Source organism: Rhinatrema bivittatum, chromosome 3 (assembly GCF_901001135.1).
Source record: "Rhinatrema bivittatum chromosome 3, aRhiBiv1.1, whole genome shotgun sequence".
Lineage (NCBI taxonomy): Eukaryota > Metazoa > Chordata > Amphibia > Gymnophiona > Rhinatrematidae > Rhinatrema > Rhinatrema bivittatum.
The window spans coordinates 435927693-435949125 of NC_042617.1; the positions used below are offsets into that span (position 1 = coordinate 435927693).

At 42.2% G+C, this 21433-nt stretch overlaps 1 protein-coding gene across 2 annotated transcripts in view; it reads left to right on the forward strand.

Annotated features, from left to right (window-relative positions):
• TRAPPC12 (trafficking protein particle complex 12) overlaps positions 1 to 14675 on the forward strand; it is a 350210-nt gene extending 335535 nt beyond the window's left edge. For both annotated transcript variants that reach the window (XM_029595791.1, XM_029595790.1), the window contains 2 exons: positions 10473 to 10560; positions 14330 to 14675. In XM_029595791.1, the coding sequence (XP_029451651.1) occupies positions 10473 to 10560; positions 14330 to 14572 (331 nt within the window). In that variant the 3' untranslated portion in view covers positions 14573 to 14675. The remainder of the gene's footprint in view (positions 1 to 10472; positions 10561 to 14329) is intronic.
• The last annotated feature ends 6758 nt before the right edge of the window (positions 14676 to 21433 follow it).

A 21433-nucleotide genomic window follows, 5' to 3' on the forward strand; every position in this document is an offset into this window, starting at 1 on the left:
ATTTAACATATTAAATGGGAAAATTATATACAGGAGATAATCTATACGAAGATATAATATATGATATTCATTAGCTATTATGTGGAACAAATAGCAATCTGAGCAGGGGAGGGATAATGTATGAAATGGGTCTGGGAAGGAGCTCGGGGTATGTTAGGTGGTTTCAGGTAAAGACTTGATAAGGTTGCATGAGGAACGAGGGCGATGAAAGGGGAGGTGAGAGGGGAAGAGGCGGGTAGGGGGGGGGAGGGGAGGGGAGAAAGTGTTTAATAGAGGGGATCGTCGAAGGAAAGGGATCGTCAATGTGTAATGGTTCGAAAGGGGGTGGATTTCTTAACCCACGCCATCTCTAAAAGTTTGGCTGAATAACCATGTTTTTAGTTCTTTTTTGAATGCTTTGATGTTATGAATTGAGCTTAAATGTTGTGGAATGTTGTTCCATAAGTTTGGGCCTGCTATGGAGAAAGCTCTGTTCCTGGTGTTGGTGAGTTTGGCTTGAGGAAGTGATGGAATTTCAAGTTGAAGTTTATTGGCAGATCTGGTCATTCTTTGAGGTTTGTGTGTTATTATAAGTTCATTGAGAGCTGTGTTGTCCGTTGAATGTATTGCATTGTGAACTATTGTTAATGCTTTGAATTTGATTCTCTGGTCTATTGGGAGCCAGTGAAGTGATTTAAGAACTGGGGTGATATGGTCATGTGTGTTGGGTAAGAGTATAGTGATAGAAGTATACTACCGTTCACTTGGACAAAATGGTCAGACAGATGATGAAACGCTAAGAGAAATTAGGGAAGCTAGCCAATTTGGCAGTGCAGTAATAATGGGAGATTTCAATTACCCCAGTATTGACTGGGTAAATGTAACATCAGGATATGCTGGAGACATAAAGTTCCTGGATGTAATAAATGACTGCTTCATGGAGCAATTGGTTCAGGAACCAACAAGAGAGGGAACTATTTTAGATTTAATTCTTAATGGAACGCAGGATTTGATGAGAGAGGTAACAGTGGTGGGGCCACTTGGCAATAGTGATCATAACATGAACAAATTTGAACTAATAACTGGAAGGGGGACAATAAGTAAATCTACAATTCTAACACTACATTTTCAAAAGGGAAACTTTGATAAAATGTGGAAAATAGAAAAAACTGAAAGGTGCAGCTGCAAAGGTTAAAAGTGTTCAACAGGCATGGACAATACAATCTTAGACGCGCAGACCAGATATATTCCATGCATTAAGAAAGTTGGAAGGAAGGCAAAACGATTACTGGCATGGTTAAAAGGTGAGGTGAAAGAGGCTATTTTAGCCAAAAAAAATCCTTCAAAAATTGAAAAAGGATCTATCCGAAGAAAATAGGAAAAAGCATAAACATTGTCAAGTTAAGTATAAAACATTGATAAGACAGGAGAAGAGAGAATTTGAAATGAAGTTGGCCGTAGAGGCAAAAACTCATAATAAAAACTTTTTAAAATATATCCGAAGCAAGAAACCTGTGAGGGAGTCGGTTGGACCATTAAATGACCGAGGGGTTAAAGGGGCTCTTGGTGAAGATAAGGCCATTGCAGAAAGACTAAATGAATTCTTTGCTTCTGTGTTTACTAATGAGGATGATGGGGAGATACCAGTTCTGGAGATGGTTTTCAAGGGTGATGAGTCAGATGAACTGAACCAAAGCACTGTGAACCTGGAAGATGTAATAGGCCAGCTTGACAAACTAAAGTATAGAAAATCACCTGGACCGGATGGTATGCATCCTAGGGTTCTGAAGGAAATCAAACATGAAATTTCAGATCTATTAGTTAAAATTTGTAACCTATCATTAAAATCATCCATTGTAGAAGTCTGGAGGGTGGCCAATATAACCCGAATATTTAAAAAGGGCTCCAGGAGTGATCCGGGAAACTATAGACCAGTGAGCCTGACTTCAGAGCCGGAAAAAATAGTAGAAAGAATTCTAAAGATCAAAATCACAGAGCATATAGAAAGACATGGTTTAATGGAACACAATCAACATGGATTTACCCAAGGCAAGTCTTGCTTCACAAATCTGCTTCATTTTTTTGAAGGTGTTAATAAACATGTGGATCAAGGTGAACCGGTAGATGTAGTGTATTTGGATTTTCAGAAGGTGCTTGACAAAGTCCATCATGAGAGGATTCTAAGAAAACAAAAAAGTCATGGGATAGGAGGCAATGTCCTTTCGTGGATTACAAACTGGATAAAAGACAGGGAACAGAGAGTATTTATTTTATTTATTTATTTATTTTGCTATACCGGCTTTCATGACAAGAATCATATCAAACCGGTTTACATTTAACAATGTGTGTAAAGTAGAGAGAACTCAAACCACAATAACAAGATCATGGTTAAGAATGTGAAATAGTTACAATAAAACAGGGAAGTAAAAACTTGGGTCTGGAAAAGAAAAAGGGGGGAGATAACTGAACAGTAAAATATTTAGTGTAGCAAAATCAATTCCAAAGTAATATTTACAGGGTAGCAGAATCGATTTCAATATAGTAAATCCATTTTTTATTTATTTATTTTTTTAATGAAGTGATTGTGATGTTGGGTGAGGATTTCAATCAAGGCTTGGAAAGGCTTTTTTAAAAAGCCAAGTTTTCAATCTTTATTTATTTATTTTATTTTATTTAAGGGGTTTTTTATATACCGAGGCACGTTTGCAAAACATCACTTCGGTTCACAATGTTCACATTGTGAACCGAGTTCACAATCTTTTCACAATCTTTTCCTGAACGTTAGTAGGCAGGGTTCCTGTCTAAGGTCAGTTGGGATGGAGTTCCATAAAGGTGGACCTGCTGTTGAGAACGCTCTGACACTGAGTGATTTGTATTGATAAGTTTTAGCGTGTGGTACCTGAAGCGATTCTTTGTAAGATTCCCTGATGGGTCTGGTGGACGTGTGTTTTTTGAAGGGAATTTGTAAGTTGAGCTGTGTATGTTGATGGATGACCTTGTATATGGTGGTGATGGATTTGTACATGATTCTGAAGTGGATCGGTAACCAGTGGAGGTCTTTGAGGATAGGGGAGATGTGATCGATTCTCCTAGAATATGTAAGGAGTCTGGCTGCTGTGTTCTGTACCATTTGTAGAGGTTTGGTATGTGAAGCTGGGAGGCCCAGGAGTAGGATTAAATGGTCAATTTTCTCAGGAAAAGGGTAAACAGTGGAGTGCCTCAGGTATCTGTACTTGAACTGGTGCTTTTCAATATATTTATAAATGATCTGGAAAGGAATACGACAAGTGACGTTATCAAATTTGCAGATGATACAAAATTATTCAGAGCAGTTAAATCACAATTGGATTGTGATAAATTGCAGGAGGAACTTGCAAGACTGGAAGCTTGGGAATCCAAGTGGCAGATGAAATTTAATGTGGACAAATGCAAGGTGTTGCATATAGGGAAAAATAACCCACACAGTAGTTACACGATGTTAGGTTCCATATTAGGAGCTACCACCCAGGAAAAAGATCTAGGCATCATAGTGGATAATACTTTAAAATCGTCGGCTCAGTGTGCTGCAGCAGTCAAAAAAGCAAACAATGTTAGGAATTATTAGGAAAGGAATGGTGAATAAAATGGAGTCATAATGTCTCTGTATCGCTCCATGGTGAGTCCGCACCTTAAGTACTGTGTACATTTCTGGTCACCGCATCTCAAAAAAAAGATATAATTGCACTGGAGAAGATACAGAGAAGGGCAACCAAAATGATGAAGGGGATGGAACAGCTTCCCTATGAGAAAAGGCTGTTCAGCTTAGAGAAGAGATGACTGAGGGGGGGGGGGGGGGGGGGGGGGGTGGGGGGGGATATGATAGAGGTCTTTAAAATCATGAGAGGTCTTGAACGAGTAGATGTGAATCGGTTATTTACACTTTCGGATAATAGAAGGACTAGGGGGCACTCCATGAAGTTAGCAAGTAGCACATTTAAGACTAATCAGAGAAAATAGCCACTGCTATTACTAGCATCAGTAGCATGGGATAAGACTTAGTTTTTGGGTACTTGCCAAGTTCTTATGGCCTGGATTGGCCACTGTTGGAAAAGGATGCTGTTCTTGATGGATCTTTGGTCTGACCTGATCTTATTCATTCTCATTCAGTGCACAATTAAGCTCTGGAATTTGTTGCCAGATGATGTGATTAGTGCAGTTGGTGTAGCTGGGTTTAAAAATGGTTTGGATAAGTTCTTGGAGGAGAAGTCCATTAACTGTTATTAATCAAGTTGACTTAGGGAATGTCCTCAGCTCTTACTGGCATCAGTAGCATGGGATCTTCTTAGTATTTGGTTGCTTGCCAGGTTCTTGTATCCTGGTTTGGCCTCTATTGGAAACAGGATGCTGGGCTTGATGTACCCTTGGTCTGACCCAGCATGGCAATTTCTTATGTTCTTAAGATATAAGATGATAACACGACAAAGAGAGCTATGAAGGGTTCAGGCTTGGCCTTGTGTTCCTCCATCATCCTTTGCAAGGTTATGCAACTCAGAACTACAATGATTCCTTCTCACAATATATTTCTGGCCTGTATACACTTTTAAAATATTTTAAAAATAAAACAGCACCATGTAGTGGGTGGAAGGATGGTGGTTTTTGCCTTGTAGTCTGGATCACACACACTAAGAAAATAATGACACCAGAGTACAGCTTTTGTGACAGTACAAAAAGCTATATTCTATGTATAATATATGCACAAAACAAGTACTCATGAGAACACCTGAGACAAATGAAACAGGATCCATAATATAATGGGTTTGGTAGTGTGTCCGTCAGTGCTCGCGCATGTTCCCCAGCCCACCGATAGATGGTGCAGGCGGCTCCATGGCCACCTTGAAGGCTCAAACACGCCGTACAGCGGCCATGTCACAACACCAGCTACAAGAGGTACTCCTGGGGGAATTCAGCGCTACTATGGAAAGCAGATTTTGTGCAGAATTCCTCCTTCCCGCAGATTTCCTCCCTCACCTCGCCAATTTCCTCCCTCGCCGAAAGACTATTCAAAACCGGAAGGACAGCAGCCATCGCGGGTCAGGCAGGAAATAGCAGAGGAGACCCTGGCATGCCGCAATTGGAACGCGTCCCGCGGCACACGCTCCGTTAGCGGAGAAGATGAAGGCCTGGTGCGCCGTTCGCAGCAAAAAGGGAAGGCCCCCATGTGCTACGATTGGCGCGCCAGGGCCTTTATCTTCGCCGTGAACAGAGCGTGTACCGCGGGCGCGCTCCATTCGCATCATGCCGGGGTCTCCGCTGCTATTTTCTGCTTAAGGCCTTCATCTTCACCGCGAATGGCACACCGGCCCTTCATCTTTGCCGCAAACGGTGCGGGTCCCGCAGCATGCCGGTGAGAGAGAATGTGTGTCAGGTAGAGGAAGGTGAGAGAGAGCAGGAGGGTGTGAGAGAGAGCATGGGGGGGTTGCCAGTGAGAGAGAATGTGTGTGTGAGAGACGGGGGGTGACAGAGAGCATGGTTGGTAAGAGGGGGTGGGGAGGGTGTGAGAGAGAGCATGGGAGGTAAGAGAGGGTGGGTGGGGGGATGCTTGAGTGTGGGTATCAGAGAGAGGGAGCCTATATGAGGGGAGGGGGATGCCGGTGAGAGAGAATGCGTGTGTGAGAGAGAGGAGAGGGGGTGTGGGGGAGTGCGAGAGACAGCTTGGTAAATAAACTTTGCCAGCCCTGGCTTTAGCAAATGTGCCTCCACGTCCCTTGCCCTGGGTGAAAACAATTTAGTTTTTCCTTTTCTGCTAACGCTTCCATACAAAAGCATATGTGCCAATAAAAAGGCTCGCCGCCCAGGCGTAGAATGGATACAGTTGCTAGTATATATATATATTGAGAGAGAGAGAGAGAGAGCAGTACTTGAGCACAGTAAATATCTTCCGCAACTAATAGGGAAATATATATATATATATATGTCCAAAGGCCTAGCGATAAAGCTGTCACTTTCCTGGTTGAGTACCCGTTGTTAGCTCCCGGACAAGGGGGGGTTTCAGTTGATAGACTGTACAGTGCTGGGGATTCTGGGTCTTTGCCAAGATGATTGTGCTAATCTGTAGCTCTTAGCAGGAATCCATAGATTCTATCATATGCTGGGGTATTAAATCTTAAGAACATAAGAAATTGCCATGCTGGGTTAGACCAAGGGTCCATCAAGCCCAGCATCCCGTCTCCAACAGAGGCCAAACCAGGCCACAAGAACCTGGCAATTACCCAAACACTAAGAAGATCCCATGCCACTGATGCAATTAATAGCAGTGGCTATTCCCTAAGTAAATTTGATTAATAGCCGTTAATGGACTTCTCCTCCAAGAACTTATCCAAACCTTTTTTGAACCCAGCTACACTAACTGCACTAACCACATCCTCTGACAACAAATTCCAGAGCTTAATTGTGCGTTGAGTGAAAAAGAATTTTCTCCGATTAGTCTTAAATGTGCTACTTGCTAGCTTCATAGAATGCCCCCTAGTCCTTCTATTATTCGAAAGTGTAAATAACCGATTCACATCTACCCGTTCAAGACCTCTCATGATCTTAAAGACCTCTATCATATCCCCCCTCAGCCATCTCTTCTCCAAGCTTGAACAGCCCTAACCCCTTCAGCCTTTCCTCATAGGGGAGCTGTTTCATCCCCTTTATCATTTTGGTTGCCCTTCACTGTACCTTCTCCATCACAACTATATCTTTTTTGAGATGCGGCAACCAGAATTGTACACAGTATTCCAGGTGCGGTCTCACCATGGGGCGATATAGAGGCATTATGACATTTTCCGTTTTATTAACCATTCCCTCCCTGATAATTCCTAACATTCTGTTTGCTTTTTTGACTGCTACAGCACACTGAGCCGACATTTTTAAAGTATTATCCACTATGATGCCTAGATCTTTTTCCTGGGTGGTAGCTCCTAATATGGAACCTAACATCGTGTAACTACAGCAAGGGTTATTTTTCCCTATATGCAAAACCTTGCACTTGTCCACATTAAATTTCATCTGCCATTTGGATGCCCAATCTTCCAGTCTTGCAAGGTCCTCCTGAAATGTATCTCAATCCGCTTGTGATTTAACTACTCTGAATAATTTTGTATCATCCGCAAATTTGATAACCTCACTCATCGTATTCCTTTCCAGATCATTTATATATATATTGAAAAGCACCAGTCCAAGTACAGATCCCTGAGGCACTCCACTGTGTACCCTTTTTCACTGAGAAAATTGACCATTTAATCCTACTCTCTGTTTCCTGCCTTTTAACCAGTTTGTAATCCACAAAAGGACATCGCCTCCTATCCCATAACTTTTTAGTTTTCTTCGAAGCCTCTCATGACGGACTTTGTCAAACGCCTTCTGAAAATCCAAATATACTACATCTACCGGTTCACCTTTATCCACATGTTTATTAACCCCTTCAAAAAAAATGAAGCAGATTTGTTAGGCAAGACTTCCCTTGGGTAAATCCATGTTGACTGTGTTCCATTAAAATCATGTCTTTCTATATGCTCTACGATTTTGATCTTGAGAATAGTTTCCACTATTTTTCCCGGCACTGAAGTCAGGCTCTCACTGGTCTCTAGTTACCTGGATCACCCCGGAGCTTTCTTAAATATTGGGGTTACATTGGCCACCCTCCAGTCTTTCAGGTACATTGGATGATTTTAATGATAGGTTACAAATTTTAACTAATAGATCTGAAATTTCATGTTTGATTTCCTTCAGTACCCTGGGATGCATACCATCCGGTCCAGGTGATTTGCTACTCTTTAGTTTGTCAATCTGGCCTACTACATCTTTGAGTTGGACATGCACAATGGGGATTTTTTTGTTTCCCTGCTCTCCTGAAGTGTTGCCAAACTTAATTGATAAGGAAAAAAGTACTGTGTGTGTTTCAGGACCACTCTAAAATGGTGACTTTCTTATGTTTTTATCCATATTCCATATTTCACTATTATATCTCATATATGTGACTGCTACCTAACATAATTTCTAAACCTAACATAAACTGTTGAACATCCACAATCAAAATAATATCTGTATTAGTGTAAATGAAAACAATCAAATAATAATTCATATAGAAACACTATTGTTAAATCACTATAAAAGGGCCTGTAAATATTGTGTGCAATTCATATTAAGATAGATTTTAAGAGCTGTGTGCGGGTGCACATGTGCGCGCGTTTGCTGGCGCGCGCACACCTGGATGCGCCAATTTTATAACATGCGCGCGTCTATGGGGGATTTTAGTAGATGCGCATGGCGACGCATTATGGCCTACGTCCCTGTTCCCTCCGAGTTCGCCCCAGTAAAGGAGCAGACTTCCTAAACCTCCTACCTAACCTGCCTCCCTTTTACCATACCAGCCCCGACCCCTAAAACCCCACTGATTACCCTAAATTTTTTTATTTTACTACTTACCTGCAGTCCATACCAGCAGCAAGTTACGTGGTTATGTGATCCTGGTGCACGCTTGTGCGCAACACTGACTTAATGGCACTGTCCTGGCACGCCCATGCCCCACTCATGACCTACCAAGACCCCACCCCCAGCCCGCTCCTTTTTGCAAAAACCTTTCCAATGCACATAACAGGAGATACACGTGTGCTGCTGGCCTCTTAAAATCTACGCGGCCCGCGCGCATCCCAGTCACGTACATATCTCCCGAATTTGCCCTGTGTAAGGCTTTTAAAATTCACCCTATTATGTGTATAATCTACTTAATAAAGAAGTTTTACCAAAAACTAATCTGGGCATATGCCAGCTGTTTTCAGCTTCAACATTTTTGCAAGCTTCAAATTAAGAGGAAGGGGAGAACTGGGGAGGGAAGTTGTGAATTGTTTCCAGGCTGCTTCTAGTAAAGGAGGAGAAGGGAAGGGTAATGTGGGCTGTGAAGAGGGAGAGGGATTGTGAAGCAAGAGCTGTAACACAGTATGTTTCTCAGGAAACTTAAGCACAAAGCTACTTGTTAATATCTGTAACTCATTAACAGATAATTTATTCTTTCGGATAATAGAAAGACTAGGGGGCACGCCATGAAGTTAGCATGTGGCACATTTAAAACTAATCAGAGAAAGTTCTTTTTCACTCAACGCACAATTAAACTCTGGAATTTGTTGCCAGAGGATGTGGTTAGTGCAGTTAGTATAGCTGTGTTTAAAAAAGGATTGGATAAGTTCTTGGAGGAGAAGTCCATTACCTGCTATTAATTAAGTTGACTTAGAAATCAGCCACTGCTATTACTAGCAACAGTAACATGGAATAGACTTAGTTTTTGGGTACTTGCCAGGTTCTTATGGCCTGGATTGGCCACTGTTGGAAACAGGATGCTGGGCTTGATGGACCCTTGGTCTGACCCAGTATGGCATGTTCTTATGTTCTTAACTGTATAACAGTATTTCTCTCTCATAAGAGACTAAATTAACCCTTCACGTGCTACATTGAGATGACATCTGCAAGACTGTCCCTACCTCAAAAAATAGCAAACTGTGGTGATGTCTGCTGTATTGTCCTATTGTAATGATGGTATGAAGGAGCAGTTCAGATCTAGTTCCCAGTACATATCTCACAGGGAATCTTTTATATGAAATTTATACTCATGAATCAGTGTATCTGATTTCCCGATTCAGCTTGTCCTATGTAGACCATTGCGGTAACCTGCACGGTGTGGTAGTTACTACCCTTAACAAAAGGCATGGGGGTAACCTGCATGGCACAGCAATTACTACTCATAACAGAAGGCATAGGGGTATCCTGCACAGAGCAGCGGTTACTACCCTTAAAAAAAAAAAAAGAAAAACTTTCTGGGAAGACTGGATGGACCACTTGGGTCTTTTTCTGCTGACATTTACTATGTTACTATGCTAGAAGATACATACATGCAACCATTTGTATGAGCAGCTTCAATTTTTCCCATTTTTTCAACAGATGAGTAATTTAAATTATGATTCTAGCAATATCTCCACTTATTTGGGTATTAATAGATGGGTGGTGGTGTCTTGATCACAAAATAGGCTTGCCAAAATATGATCCACTAATAAGTCCTCAATATGATCTGAGACTTTCTTATCTTGCAATTTTGTCAGATCATTGACTTGCAATTCTACATCATGATTAGAAAACCCTGCTTATCCAGTACTAACTGAAGCGGTAAGATATTTCTGCTCACAATCTAGTGTTGCAATTAAATCACCCAGCTCTGCTTCGCAAGATGTGAGAGAAATGGATACTGCTCTTTGCTGGTCCTGAAGAGCAATGTTTGTCTTCCGCTCCTGTGAAGTGTGAACACTCCGTCTGCAGCTTTTCAAATCTGGACTGCTATGGGAGCAGGAAGCTGTACTGAGGACTGAATTCAAATCATAGCAGGGCAAAGCCTTAACTGCTACTGGGCTGCTCACTGGACTTAAACATTTTTTATATATCATTATTTTATATAATAGGGGTTTTATATATTGTTTGTTTTCCAGAGCATTTCTCTCTCTTGGACAGAATAACTTTTCAGAGGCTCACAAGTTCTTCACAGAAATTCTAACCCTGGACCCAACTAATGCTGTGGTAAGATTCCTGTTTTACCTTGGATGGGCTTAACAAAAGGCTGCTGTTTGTCCCCATAGCATCAAAGTATTAGCTGGCTTTACGCAAATTTCAGCTTGGCCATTTCTTGGTATTTTGGTTCCTTTTTCTTTCCTAGATTGCCTACCTTTTCTATCTTAATAGATTTTATTTAAAAATGTTTGTGGGAGGAGGCAGTTTCAGAATTAAATGCACCTTGTGTTATTGCCATGCTCCTTTTATTTACCGTATATACTCATGTAAAAGTCGATCGTAATTTTTGGGTCTCAAAATCAAGATTTATCTGTCACTCGTGGATAAATCGAGGGTAAAACCTAGGGGGCTTATGAAATGGTGAAATCACACTAAGAAACAAACCAATAACATAAGAAATCACTTTTATTTATTTTTTTAAAAGAATAAAGTTTCTCAAAAGGAAATATCCCTGCTGTATGAATCCTTGCCTTCCTCCCCCATAGCTTCCCTCCCTGTTTGAATCCTTCCCTCCCTCCCCCATGGCTGCCCCTCCTGTCCCTGGTGGTGCAGCTGGGGGGGGGGGGGGGGGGGGGCAGGAGCGATCAGAATTTTTTTTTTCATCAAAATTTCAATTTTTAAAAAACCCTCAAACCTGCCCAACCCTTCAAACTTCATTAAATATAAAGCCCCCCAACCTCCCCCAAGACTCACCGAAAGTCCCTGGTGGTCCAGCGGGAGGACCAGGAGTAATCTGCTCCCAGGCCATTGGCTGCCAGTAAATAAAATGGTGCCGGCGGCCCTTTTCACTTACCATGTGACAGGAGCTACCGGTGCCATTGGCTGGCCCCTGTCATATGGTAAGCGCAAAGGGCCGCCGGCACCATTTTGATTACTGGCAGCCTACGGCCAGGGAGTAGGAGATCACACCCAGGTCCCCCGCTAGACCACCAGGGACTTTGGGTGAGTCTTGGGGGGGGTGTCGGGAGGGTGGGGCCTTTTTATTTAATGAAGTTTGAAGGGTTGGGATTAGTTTGGGGGTTTTTGGTTTTTTTTTAAACAAAATTTTAACCTAAAAAAAACAAAAACTGCACAATTACCGTATACTACGCGTGTGTAAGTCGATCCAGCTTTTTGGGGCTTATTTTCTGGCATAGATTTCTTGACTTATCCATGAGTATATATGGTAAGTCTTGCCTGAGTGGACTTTTACAGATGTTTGTGCTATGTTATTAGATACTAATAAGGAACAGCACAGCAGTTGTAGTTAGCCATTTCCACCAGTAAGAATCATGAGTATGAGGCATTCTAAAATACCTTTCAGTGGTAATATTTCCTAGGAATGAAAGATTAATGCAAACAAGTTGGAAAGTGCATGCTACAAGCATTGCACAAAGATGCGGTTTCTTTCCTCGGCCCAAGTGAAAGTCAGCATGGGGGATTGCCAATAAAATTGTAACAAAAACATTGTAAACTCTAACCCCCCCCCCCTATAAACTCAAAGACAGGGGTCTGATACTTCTGTTCAAAAATATTCTTATAAACCAAACAAAATTTGTGAAGTAGAAAAGTGGTAGTTTTATATTTTGACCATTTAATAACCTGCCAGGATGATATGACATGGTCAAAATATGAAACTACCACTTTTCTACTTCACAAATTTTGTTTGGTTTATAAGAATACAAGCCGTTAAGCCCGTTAAAACGGGCAACATTAAATTTTTTTTTCAGTCCATTTTTGAACACAGCACCCTTCTACACTTTTTCTCCCTCACTCCCCCCTTCCCCTCGTTCACTCACCCCCTTCCATCCACTCAGTCTTACTCACCCTCTGTCTCCCACTGCCTCCCTCCCCTCACTCTCACCTCCCTCCCCACCCTCTCTCAATCCCATCCCCTCTCCCTCAGCCCTCCTCCACTCCCTTTTTTCTCTGTCTCTCACCTCCCCCTCATTCTCCCCTCTCATTCTCCCTCTCCCCTCACTCCTCCCCACCTCCCCTCTCTCCCACCACTCTCCTCTCTCCCACTATTCACCTCCCTCCCCCACTCTCTCCTCCCTCCCCACAGAGTTCGCTGCTCCTCGCGGACGCTACTGGCCGCCGCTCCTCGTCGCCGCCATGTTGATATCCAGCTGACGCTCACAGCCCGTAACAATGGGCTACTCTGACCCTCCCACCCCTCCCTCTCACCCTCTCCTCCCTCCCACCCCCCCCACTCACTCTCACCCTCCTCCCTCCCACCCCCCCACTCACTCTCACCCTCCCACCCCCTCACTCACCCTCCCTCCCCCTCTCACCCCTCCCCTCACTCACCCTCCCTCCCCTCTCACCCCTCCCCTCACTCACCCCTCCCCTCACTCACCCTCTCACCCCTCCCCCTCTCACCCCTCCCCTCACTCTCACTCTCCCCTCCCCCTCACTCTCTCCTCCCTCACCACCGGGTTCGCTGCTTCTCGCCGCCGCTGCTACTGCTCGCCGCCACCTCTTACTGCCCCTCGCTGATGCTGCCTCCTCTACTGCCCCTCGCCGATGCCGCCGCCCCTCGCCGATGCCGCCGCCCCTTGCCGATGCCGCCGCCGCTACAGCTCATCGCCGCCACCACTGCACCTTGCCGATGCCGCCGCCACAGCTCCTCGCTGATGCCGCCGCCTCTACTGCCCCTCGCCGATGCCGCCGCCGCCGATGCCCCTCGCCGATGCCGCCGCTACAGCTCCTCGCCGCCGCCACTGCATCTTGCCGATGCCGCCGCCGCTACAGCTCCTCGCTGATGCTGCAGCCGCCATGTTTTCAAGCAGCTGACGCTCTGCTGTGACCAACGTGCTCGCCCACACATGCGCAGTAGAGTTGCTCTCTACTGCGCATTTGCGGCACGTCGGTCAACCTTCATTTATTAGGTTGATTTTTGAACAGAAGTATCAGACCCCTGTCTTTGAGTTTACAATTTTTTGTGATATCAGTGTTAACCCCTAAAGTGGAGAATTACATTACAATAAAACTTGTAAGGCAGTTGTAATTTACACTAATTCAAACCAAAATTACAATTCCCAATGACTTTTCCTTCCAATTCCCCGTTGCAGATTTCAGCCACATTCATTTAGTGATTTCTGATTTCCACTATGCATGCGTATGGACAAACAAATACTCTAGCAAAACTCACCTCCAAAACGAGGATCTTAAATGCTGTGTCCTACACTGAATTATATAAAGAAAACTTCCTAGTACTTTTCGGCATCTGTTTGATTAGAAATTTCTTGTCTCCAAAGTGAGGGGATTAAACTTTACCAGTATTTTCCTATAATGCATGTAGTCTTTAATTTTAAACTTTGCTTTCTTGTATTATCTGAACAGTCTCTGCTGTAAGTTCTTTAAATCCAGAACTAACCTTTTGGTTATACACAGCAAACTGTGGCAATGTGCTGTGTCTGGGAAAATCTAGTCTGGGTCAAATCACAAGGCATTATTTCTTAGTCTGCCTTCATTCCTCTTAAAGAGCGGTTTTATTAACCACCAGATGTGCTGTGGGGAAACATGGCCTGCATGGAGACGATGCCCGGGAGAGCAGGAGACTGATAACGCTCAAAGCCAGATCGGAAGGCTTCTAAAAGAAGGTTTATTAAACAAAAAAATGGGATACTCCTTTGTGGGCAGTGAATTTTTAATTACTTCATAGTACTTCCAACATTTCAGTACTTATTAGCTCTTATTAGCTCTTTTGTAAATCAGAGAATGAAATCTTGTACTTTGGCATTCTGTTTAGAGAAGCTTTGACTTCGAGCCGTGTTGGGGTTTTTTGTTCCCTTAGGCCAATAACAATGCTGCTGTTTGTCTGCTTTACTTGGGCAAACTGAAGGATTCCCTCCGACAGTTAGAGGGACTAGTTCAGCAGGACCCTGAGCACTACCTGCACGAGAGCGTTCTTTTCAACCTGACCACCATGTACGAACTGGAGTCCTCCCGCAGTATGCAGAAGAAGCAGACTCTGCTGGAGGCAGTTGCTGTCAAAGAAGGTGACAGTTTTAACACTCAGTGTCTGAAACTGGTATAGAAATAATCTGTTTGCTGTCTTTTCTCTATGAAAGAATATTTAAAAAAAAAACTGTATATTTAGCTGGATATGTACATTAAAACAGTTCCTCAAATTGCAGTCATTTGAAGACTCATTACTGTGGAGGTGTGTTCTGTGGTTCGGCGGCTGTGTCCATTGACAGTTTGTGCTGGTGCTGCTCCGCTTTGTAATTTAAGCAAAAGAAAAAAGATGAGCTCATCCCACAGATAAGTTGGACCTCCTTTTTCCCTCTCTAGGAAGACTGATCCGCCCAGGAACAGAGGTCACTGCATACAGACACACATTGGATCCCATATTTACTTTCTGGCTTGGGTGGGAACCCTTAGCCCTGAATGGGCGTAATCAGGTCAACATTTGCCAGGTGGAATTGTGTGTCAGCGATGATAAACGTTTGTAAGCAGAGCACACATTGGGAACATGAAATTCATTACCACTTATGTACCACCTACCTTACAAAAATATGAACCCAGAGCAATCTCCAACCAAGTAGAAATATAAGGTAAAGTACAATAAAAACATTCCCTAATATATGTTAAGCCCCATTCCAACTCACTGGGAATAATTTCCATTTTTTTACAGCAATATCAAAACATCTACAGCAGAGGTGGCCATCTCCAGTCCCTGAGAGCCACAAACAGGCCTGGCTTTCAGGATACCCACAATGAATATGCATGATTGTATGCAAATCTATCCTATGTATATTCATTGCGGATATCCTGACAACCTGGTCTGATGTGCCTTTTGAGGACCAGAGTTGGCCACCCCTGATCTACAATATAAATTCTCCCAGCCCACCCAACATCATCCTTCACAGAAGATGGAAAATACACTAAACCCATTAGTAAACTAACATTCCTACCCAAAGATTTCATAATAAACCTCCCCAGCTCTTATAGTACAGTTAGATGGGACATTTCAAAAGCCGAACCCCTTTGGATTTGCCCATTTGGAGGCAAATTGCTGACTGTCTTTTCAGTGTCTCCACACTGACATCACGTCTGTTAGCTTATTATTTTGGCCTTTAGAATTTATAAACTAGCTACCCCCCTTCAAAATACATTCTCTGATTTATAGACCATTATCCTAATTAAAAGGACAAGAGGGAAATTTTCAATAAATCAATTAAGGATTTAGATGAAACAAGGGTGTAACCTACCCTTATAAATAGATTAGCTGCTGCCCTCTTGCTGGTCATTGACAACTGACATAAAATACACCAAATAAATTTAAGGGACTTTACAATAGATTAATCATGCCTACTCTGTAGCAATCTTAAATAACTAACAACTCAATAATATTAAGATGCAGGCAGTACAGCAGGGAGTTTCGGGCTATCCACTAAATTATCTACCAATTGATGAGAGATTGTATGTGTGCGCCCGGCGCAAAGAGGTCCTGACTCGAACGAGTCTGATCTCTAAAGGCTAGAGTGGCACCCCTGGAAGAGCTGAGGCAAACAGAGAGGCCTTCAGGAGCACAGTAGAGAGGCCCCACTTCCAGTCACCTGGAAGGAGCGCATCAATCTGATATGATAGGGAATGATTCTATAGATAGGACCTACACTCCAGATGATGTACTATCCTCTCATACCTAGGATGTGTCTTCAAAGGCATGTGCCCAGGAGGGAAGGATTAGGACAGCCAGTGTAATCAGCAATTCAATCATTAGAAGCATAGCTGGATAGAGCATGAGGATCACTTGGTAACTTGCCTGGCTGGTATGAGGGTGGTGGACCTTATGTGCCACCTAGATAAGACTTTAGACACTGCTGGGTAGGAGTTGGCTGTTATGGTACATGTGGGCACCAACAACATAGGAAGGTGTGGGAAGGAGTTTCTGGAAGCCAAATTTGGGTTTTAGGTAGAAAGTTGAAATCCTTACTGTAACGCAGGATCTACTGTGAGAAGTAACAGTGGTGTCGCTGCTTGGCAATAGTGATCATAACATAACAAATCTAATATAATCACTGAAGGGAGGACATTAAGGAAAACCACCGCAGTAGCATTTAACTGTGAAAAGGGAGACTATGATAAAATGAGGAAAGTAGAAAAAACTAAAAGGAACTGTTGTAAGGTCTGCAAGCAGCATGAACGCTGTTTAAAAACACCATCTTGGAGGCCTAGACTACATGTATTGCATGCATTAAAAATGGTAGAAAGAAGACCAAATGACTGCCAGCATGGTTTAATGGTAGGTGGAAAAGACTATTAAAGCCAAAAAAACATTCTTCAAAAACTGGAAGGGTGGATCAAAATAAAAAAAAAAATAGGGAAGAGCACAACTACTGGTAAAATAGATGTAAAACATTAATAAGGCAAGCCAAACAAGAATTTTAAAAGACGTTTGCCAGAGAGGTAAAACACTAAATAAAAACTTTCAAGTATATTCAAAGCAAGTAGCCTGTGAAGGAATCAGTTGGACCACTACATGATCAAGGGGTAAAAGGGGCACTCGGGGAAAACAAAGCCATAGCAGATAAACTAAATAAATTCTTTGTTTTTATTTTTACTGAGGAGGGTATTTGGGGAGAAAGCTATACTGGAAAAATTCTTTTGAGGGTAAAGATTGAGAGGAACTGAATCAAAAAATATGAAACAAGTAAGATATAAACAGAGCAAATAGACAAACTAAAGTGTAACAAATCACCGGGACTGAATGGTATACACCGTAGAGTTCTGGAAGAACTCAAAAATAAAATTGCAGACTTATTACTAGGAATCTCTAACTTTTCATTCAAATCATCTGTGGTACCTGAGGATTGGCCAACATAATGCCCATTTTTAAAAAGGGCTCCAGAAGTGATGCAGGAAATTACAGACTGGTGAGCCTGAAATCTGTGCAGGGCAAAATGGTGAAATCTATTCTGAAGAACAAAATTATTGATTATCTAGACAGACATAGACTAATGAGGCAGATCCAATATGGATTTAGCGAAGGGAAATCTTGCCTTATAAATCTATTACATTTTTTTCAAGGGGTTTACAAACATATTGACAAGGGTGAATCTGTTGATATAGAGGATTTTCAGAAGGTGTTTGAAAAAGGCCTTCATGAGAGACTCATAAGAACATAAGAAGTTGCCCATCTGGGTCAGACCAAGGGTTCATCAAGCCCAACGTCCTGTTTCCAGCAATGGCCAATCCAGGTTTCAAGTACCTGGCAAGTACCCAAGCATTAAAGAGATCCCATGCTACTAATGCCAGTAATAGCAATGGCTATTCCTTAAGTCAACTTGATTAATAGCAGTTAATGGACTTCTCCTCCAAGAATTATCCAAACTGTTTTTAATCTCAGCTATATTAACTGCCCTAACCACATCCTCTGGCAACAAGTTCCAGAGCTTAATTGTGCAGTGAGTGAAAAATAATTTTTTCCAATTTGTTTTAAATGTGCTACTTGCTAACTTCATGGAGTACCCCCTAGTCATTTTATTATCTGAAAGAGTAAGTAATTGATTCACATTTATCTGTTCTATACCTCTTATGATTTTATAGACCTCTATGAAAAACCCCCTCAGCCATCTATTCTCCAAGCTGAACAGCCCTAACCTCTTTAGCCTTTCCTCATAGGGGAGCCATTCCATCCCCTTTATTATTTTGGTCGCCCTTCTCTGTACCTTCTCCAGTGCAACTATATCTTTTTTGAGATATGGCAACCAGAATTGTACACAGTAGTCAAGGTGCGGTTTCACCATGGAGCGATACAGAGGCATTAAGATATTTTTCATTTTATTCACCATTCCCTTCCTAATAATTCCTAACATGCCGAGCACACTGAGCCGACAATTTCAATGTATTATCTACTATGACGCTAAGTTCTTTTTCCTGGGTGGTAGCGCCTAATATGGAACCTAACATCGTGTAACTATAGCATGGGTTATTTTTACCCTATATGCATCAACTTGCATTTGCCCACATTAATTTTCATCTGCCATTTAGATGCCCAATCTCACAAGATCCTCCTGCAATTTATCACAATCCGCTAGTGAGGGTGATTTAACTACTCTGAATAGTTTATCATCTGCAAATTTTCTTACCTCATTCATCGTATTCCTTTCCAGCTCATTTATAAATATATTGAAAAGCATTGGTCCAAGTACAGATCCCTGAGGCACTCCACTGTTTACTATTTTCCACTGAGAAAATTGACCATTTTATCCTACTCTCTGTTTAATGTTTTTAACCAGTTTGTAATCCATGAAATAACATCATCTCCTATCTCATGACTTTTTAGTTTTCTTAGAAACCTCACAAGAGGAACTTTGTCAAACACCTTTTAAAAATCTAAATATACTACATCTACTAGTTCATCTTTATACACAAGCTTATTAATCCCTTAAAAGAATGAAGCAGATTTGTGAGGTAAGACTTCCTGTGAGAAATCCATGCTGACTGTGGGCCATTAAACAATGTCTTTCTATATGCTTTGTGATTTTGATCTTTAGAATAGTTTCCACGATTTTTCCCATCACTGAAGTCAGGCTCATCAGTCTATAGTTTCCCGGATCCCCCCTGGAGCCCTTTTTAAATATTGGGGCTACAATGGATGATTTTAATGATAGGTTATAAGTTTTAACTAAATCATCTGAAATTTCATTTTTTAGTTCCTTCAGACCCTTGGGGTGTATGCCATCTGGTCAGGTGATTTGATATTCTTTAGTTTGTCAATCTCGCCTACTACATCTTCAGATTCACATTGATTTGGTTCAGTTCATCTGAATCATCACCCTTGAAAACTATCTCCAGAACCGGTATCTCCCCAACATTCTCATTAGTAAACACAGAAGCTAAGAATTCATTTAGCCTTTCTCAATGGTCTTGTCTTCCTTAAGAGCCCCTTTAACCCCTTAGTCATCTAAAGGTTCAACCGACTCACTCACGGGTATCCTGCTTCAGATATGTTTTATTGGTTATTTTTGCCATCCAAAATCATCAGCTCAGTGTGCTGCAGCAGTCAAAAAAGCAAATAGAATGTTAGGAATTATTAGGAAGGGAATGGTTAATAGAACGGAAAATGTCATAATGCCTCTATATCGCTCCATGGTGAGACCACACCTTGAATACTGTGTACAATTCTGGTCGCCGCATCTCAAAAAAGATATAGTTGCGATGGAGAAGGTACAGAGAAGGGCAACCAAAATGATAAAGGGGATGGAACAGCTTCCCTATGAGGAAAGGCTGAAGAGGTTAGGGCTGTTCAGCTTGGAGAAGAGACAGCTGAGGGGGGATATGATAGAGGTCTTTAAGATCATGAGAGGTCTTGAACGAGTAGATGTGACTCAGTTATTTTCATTTTCGAATAATAGAAGGACTAGGGGACATTCCATGAAGTTAGCAAGTAGCACATTTAAGACTAATCAGAGAAAATTCTTTTTCACTCAACGCACAATAAAGCTCTGGAATTTGTTGCCAGAGGATGTGGTTAGTGCAGTTAGTGTAGCTGGGTTCAAAAAAGGTTTGGATAAGTTCTTGGAGGAGAAGACCATTAATGGCTATTAATCAATTTTACTTAGGGAATCGCCACTGCTATTAATTACATCAGTAGCATGGGATCTTCTTAGTGTTTGGGTAATTGCCAGGTTCTTGTGGCCTGGTTTTGACCTCTGTTGGAAACAGGATGCTGGGCTTGATGGACCCTTGGTCTGACCCAGCATGGCAGTTTCTTATGTTCTTATGTTTGCCAAACATTGTAAGCCTTATACCACAATCCTACAGCTTCGGTGCTGGTCAATGGGACCCTATCAACACCATTTGAAATATACTGGGGGACCCGTCAGGGTTGCCTGTTGTCCCCACTGATATTTGTCCTTACCTTAGAACCTTTGTTAAATCACATTCGGAGTAAAAATCGCATCAAAGGAATTCACCAGTGACACCCTACAAATTAGTGGCATTTGCCGATGACCTCCTTGTGCATCTTAGTACCCACAATCTTCCTGGGAAGCCTTAATGCAGGAAGTCTCTTAATTATGGGCAGATAGCGGGACTGAAATTAAACTTGGGGAAATCTGAAGTATTGCTAACCATGCCTGAGTCTCACACATGGATCCCAGCTGATCTCCCAATACCACAGGCCACACACTCTATAAAATATCTTGGAGTTCTAATACCCCATATTCCGGCCTTGACACAGTCCCTAAATCATAGGGCCATCTTGCGTAAAACCAATGCTTCAACTTCAACTTTAGCGAGACTTACCACTTACTTTGGCGGGATGGATAGCACTTTACCAAATGATGGTTCTTCCCCAATGGCTGTATGCGATGCAGCTACTCCCTGTATTTTGATCAAAATGAGAGCTCCAGGAAATGGATGCTCAAATGCGACAGTTTCTTTGGAAAGGTAAAAAATCTCGCGTAACCCTGTTTAAGCATCACTATCCCAAGAAATACAGGGGTTGGGGTTTAGCTAATTTAAAAACCTAAAATGTGGCCTGTCAATTGCGCCATGCAGCTGATTGGATTATGGGTGCTACCTATTATACTCCCCTGGCCATAGAGCATCTCCAGATTAAACCATTACGACTTTCATACATCTTGCATAAAACATCCCAATTACTTCCATAATATCTCTGCCATAGTTTACTGATCCAACCAACCCTAGAGGCCTGGCGTTGGGCTTGTCGAAAACTGCAATTCCCTAGACAGGTTACTCATTTCTTACCTATTTTGGGAAATAAAGATTTTACACCTGGTCTGCACAACAAACTTAAAGTCGATAAAGCGATGGGACCGGATGGGATACATTTGTGGTAATTAAGGGACTTAAAGAAGTTCTGGCAGCTTCGCTGGCTGACCTTTTCAATGCATCTTTAAAGTCAGGAGTTGTTCCAGAAGACCAG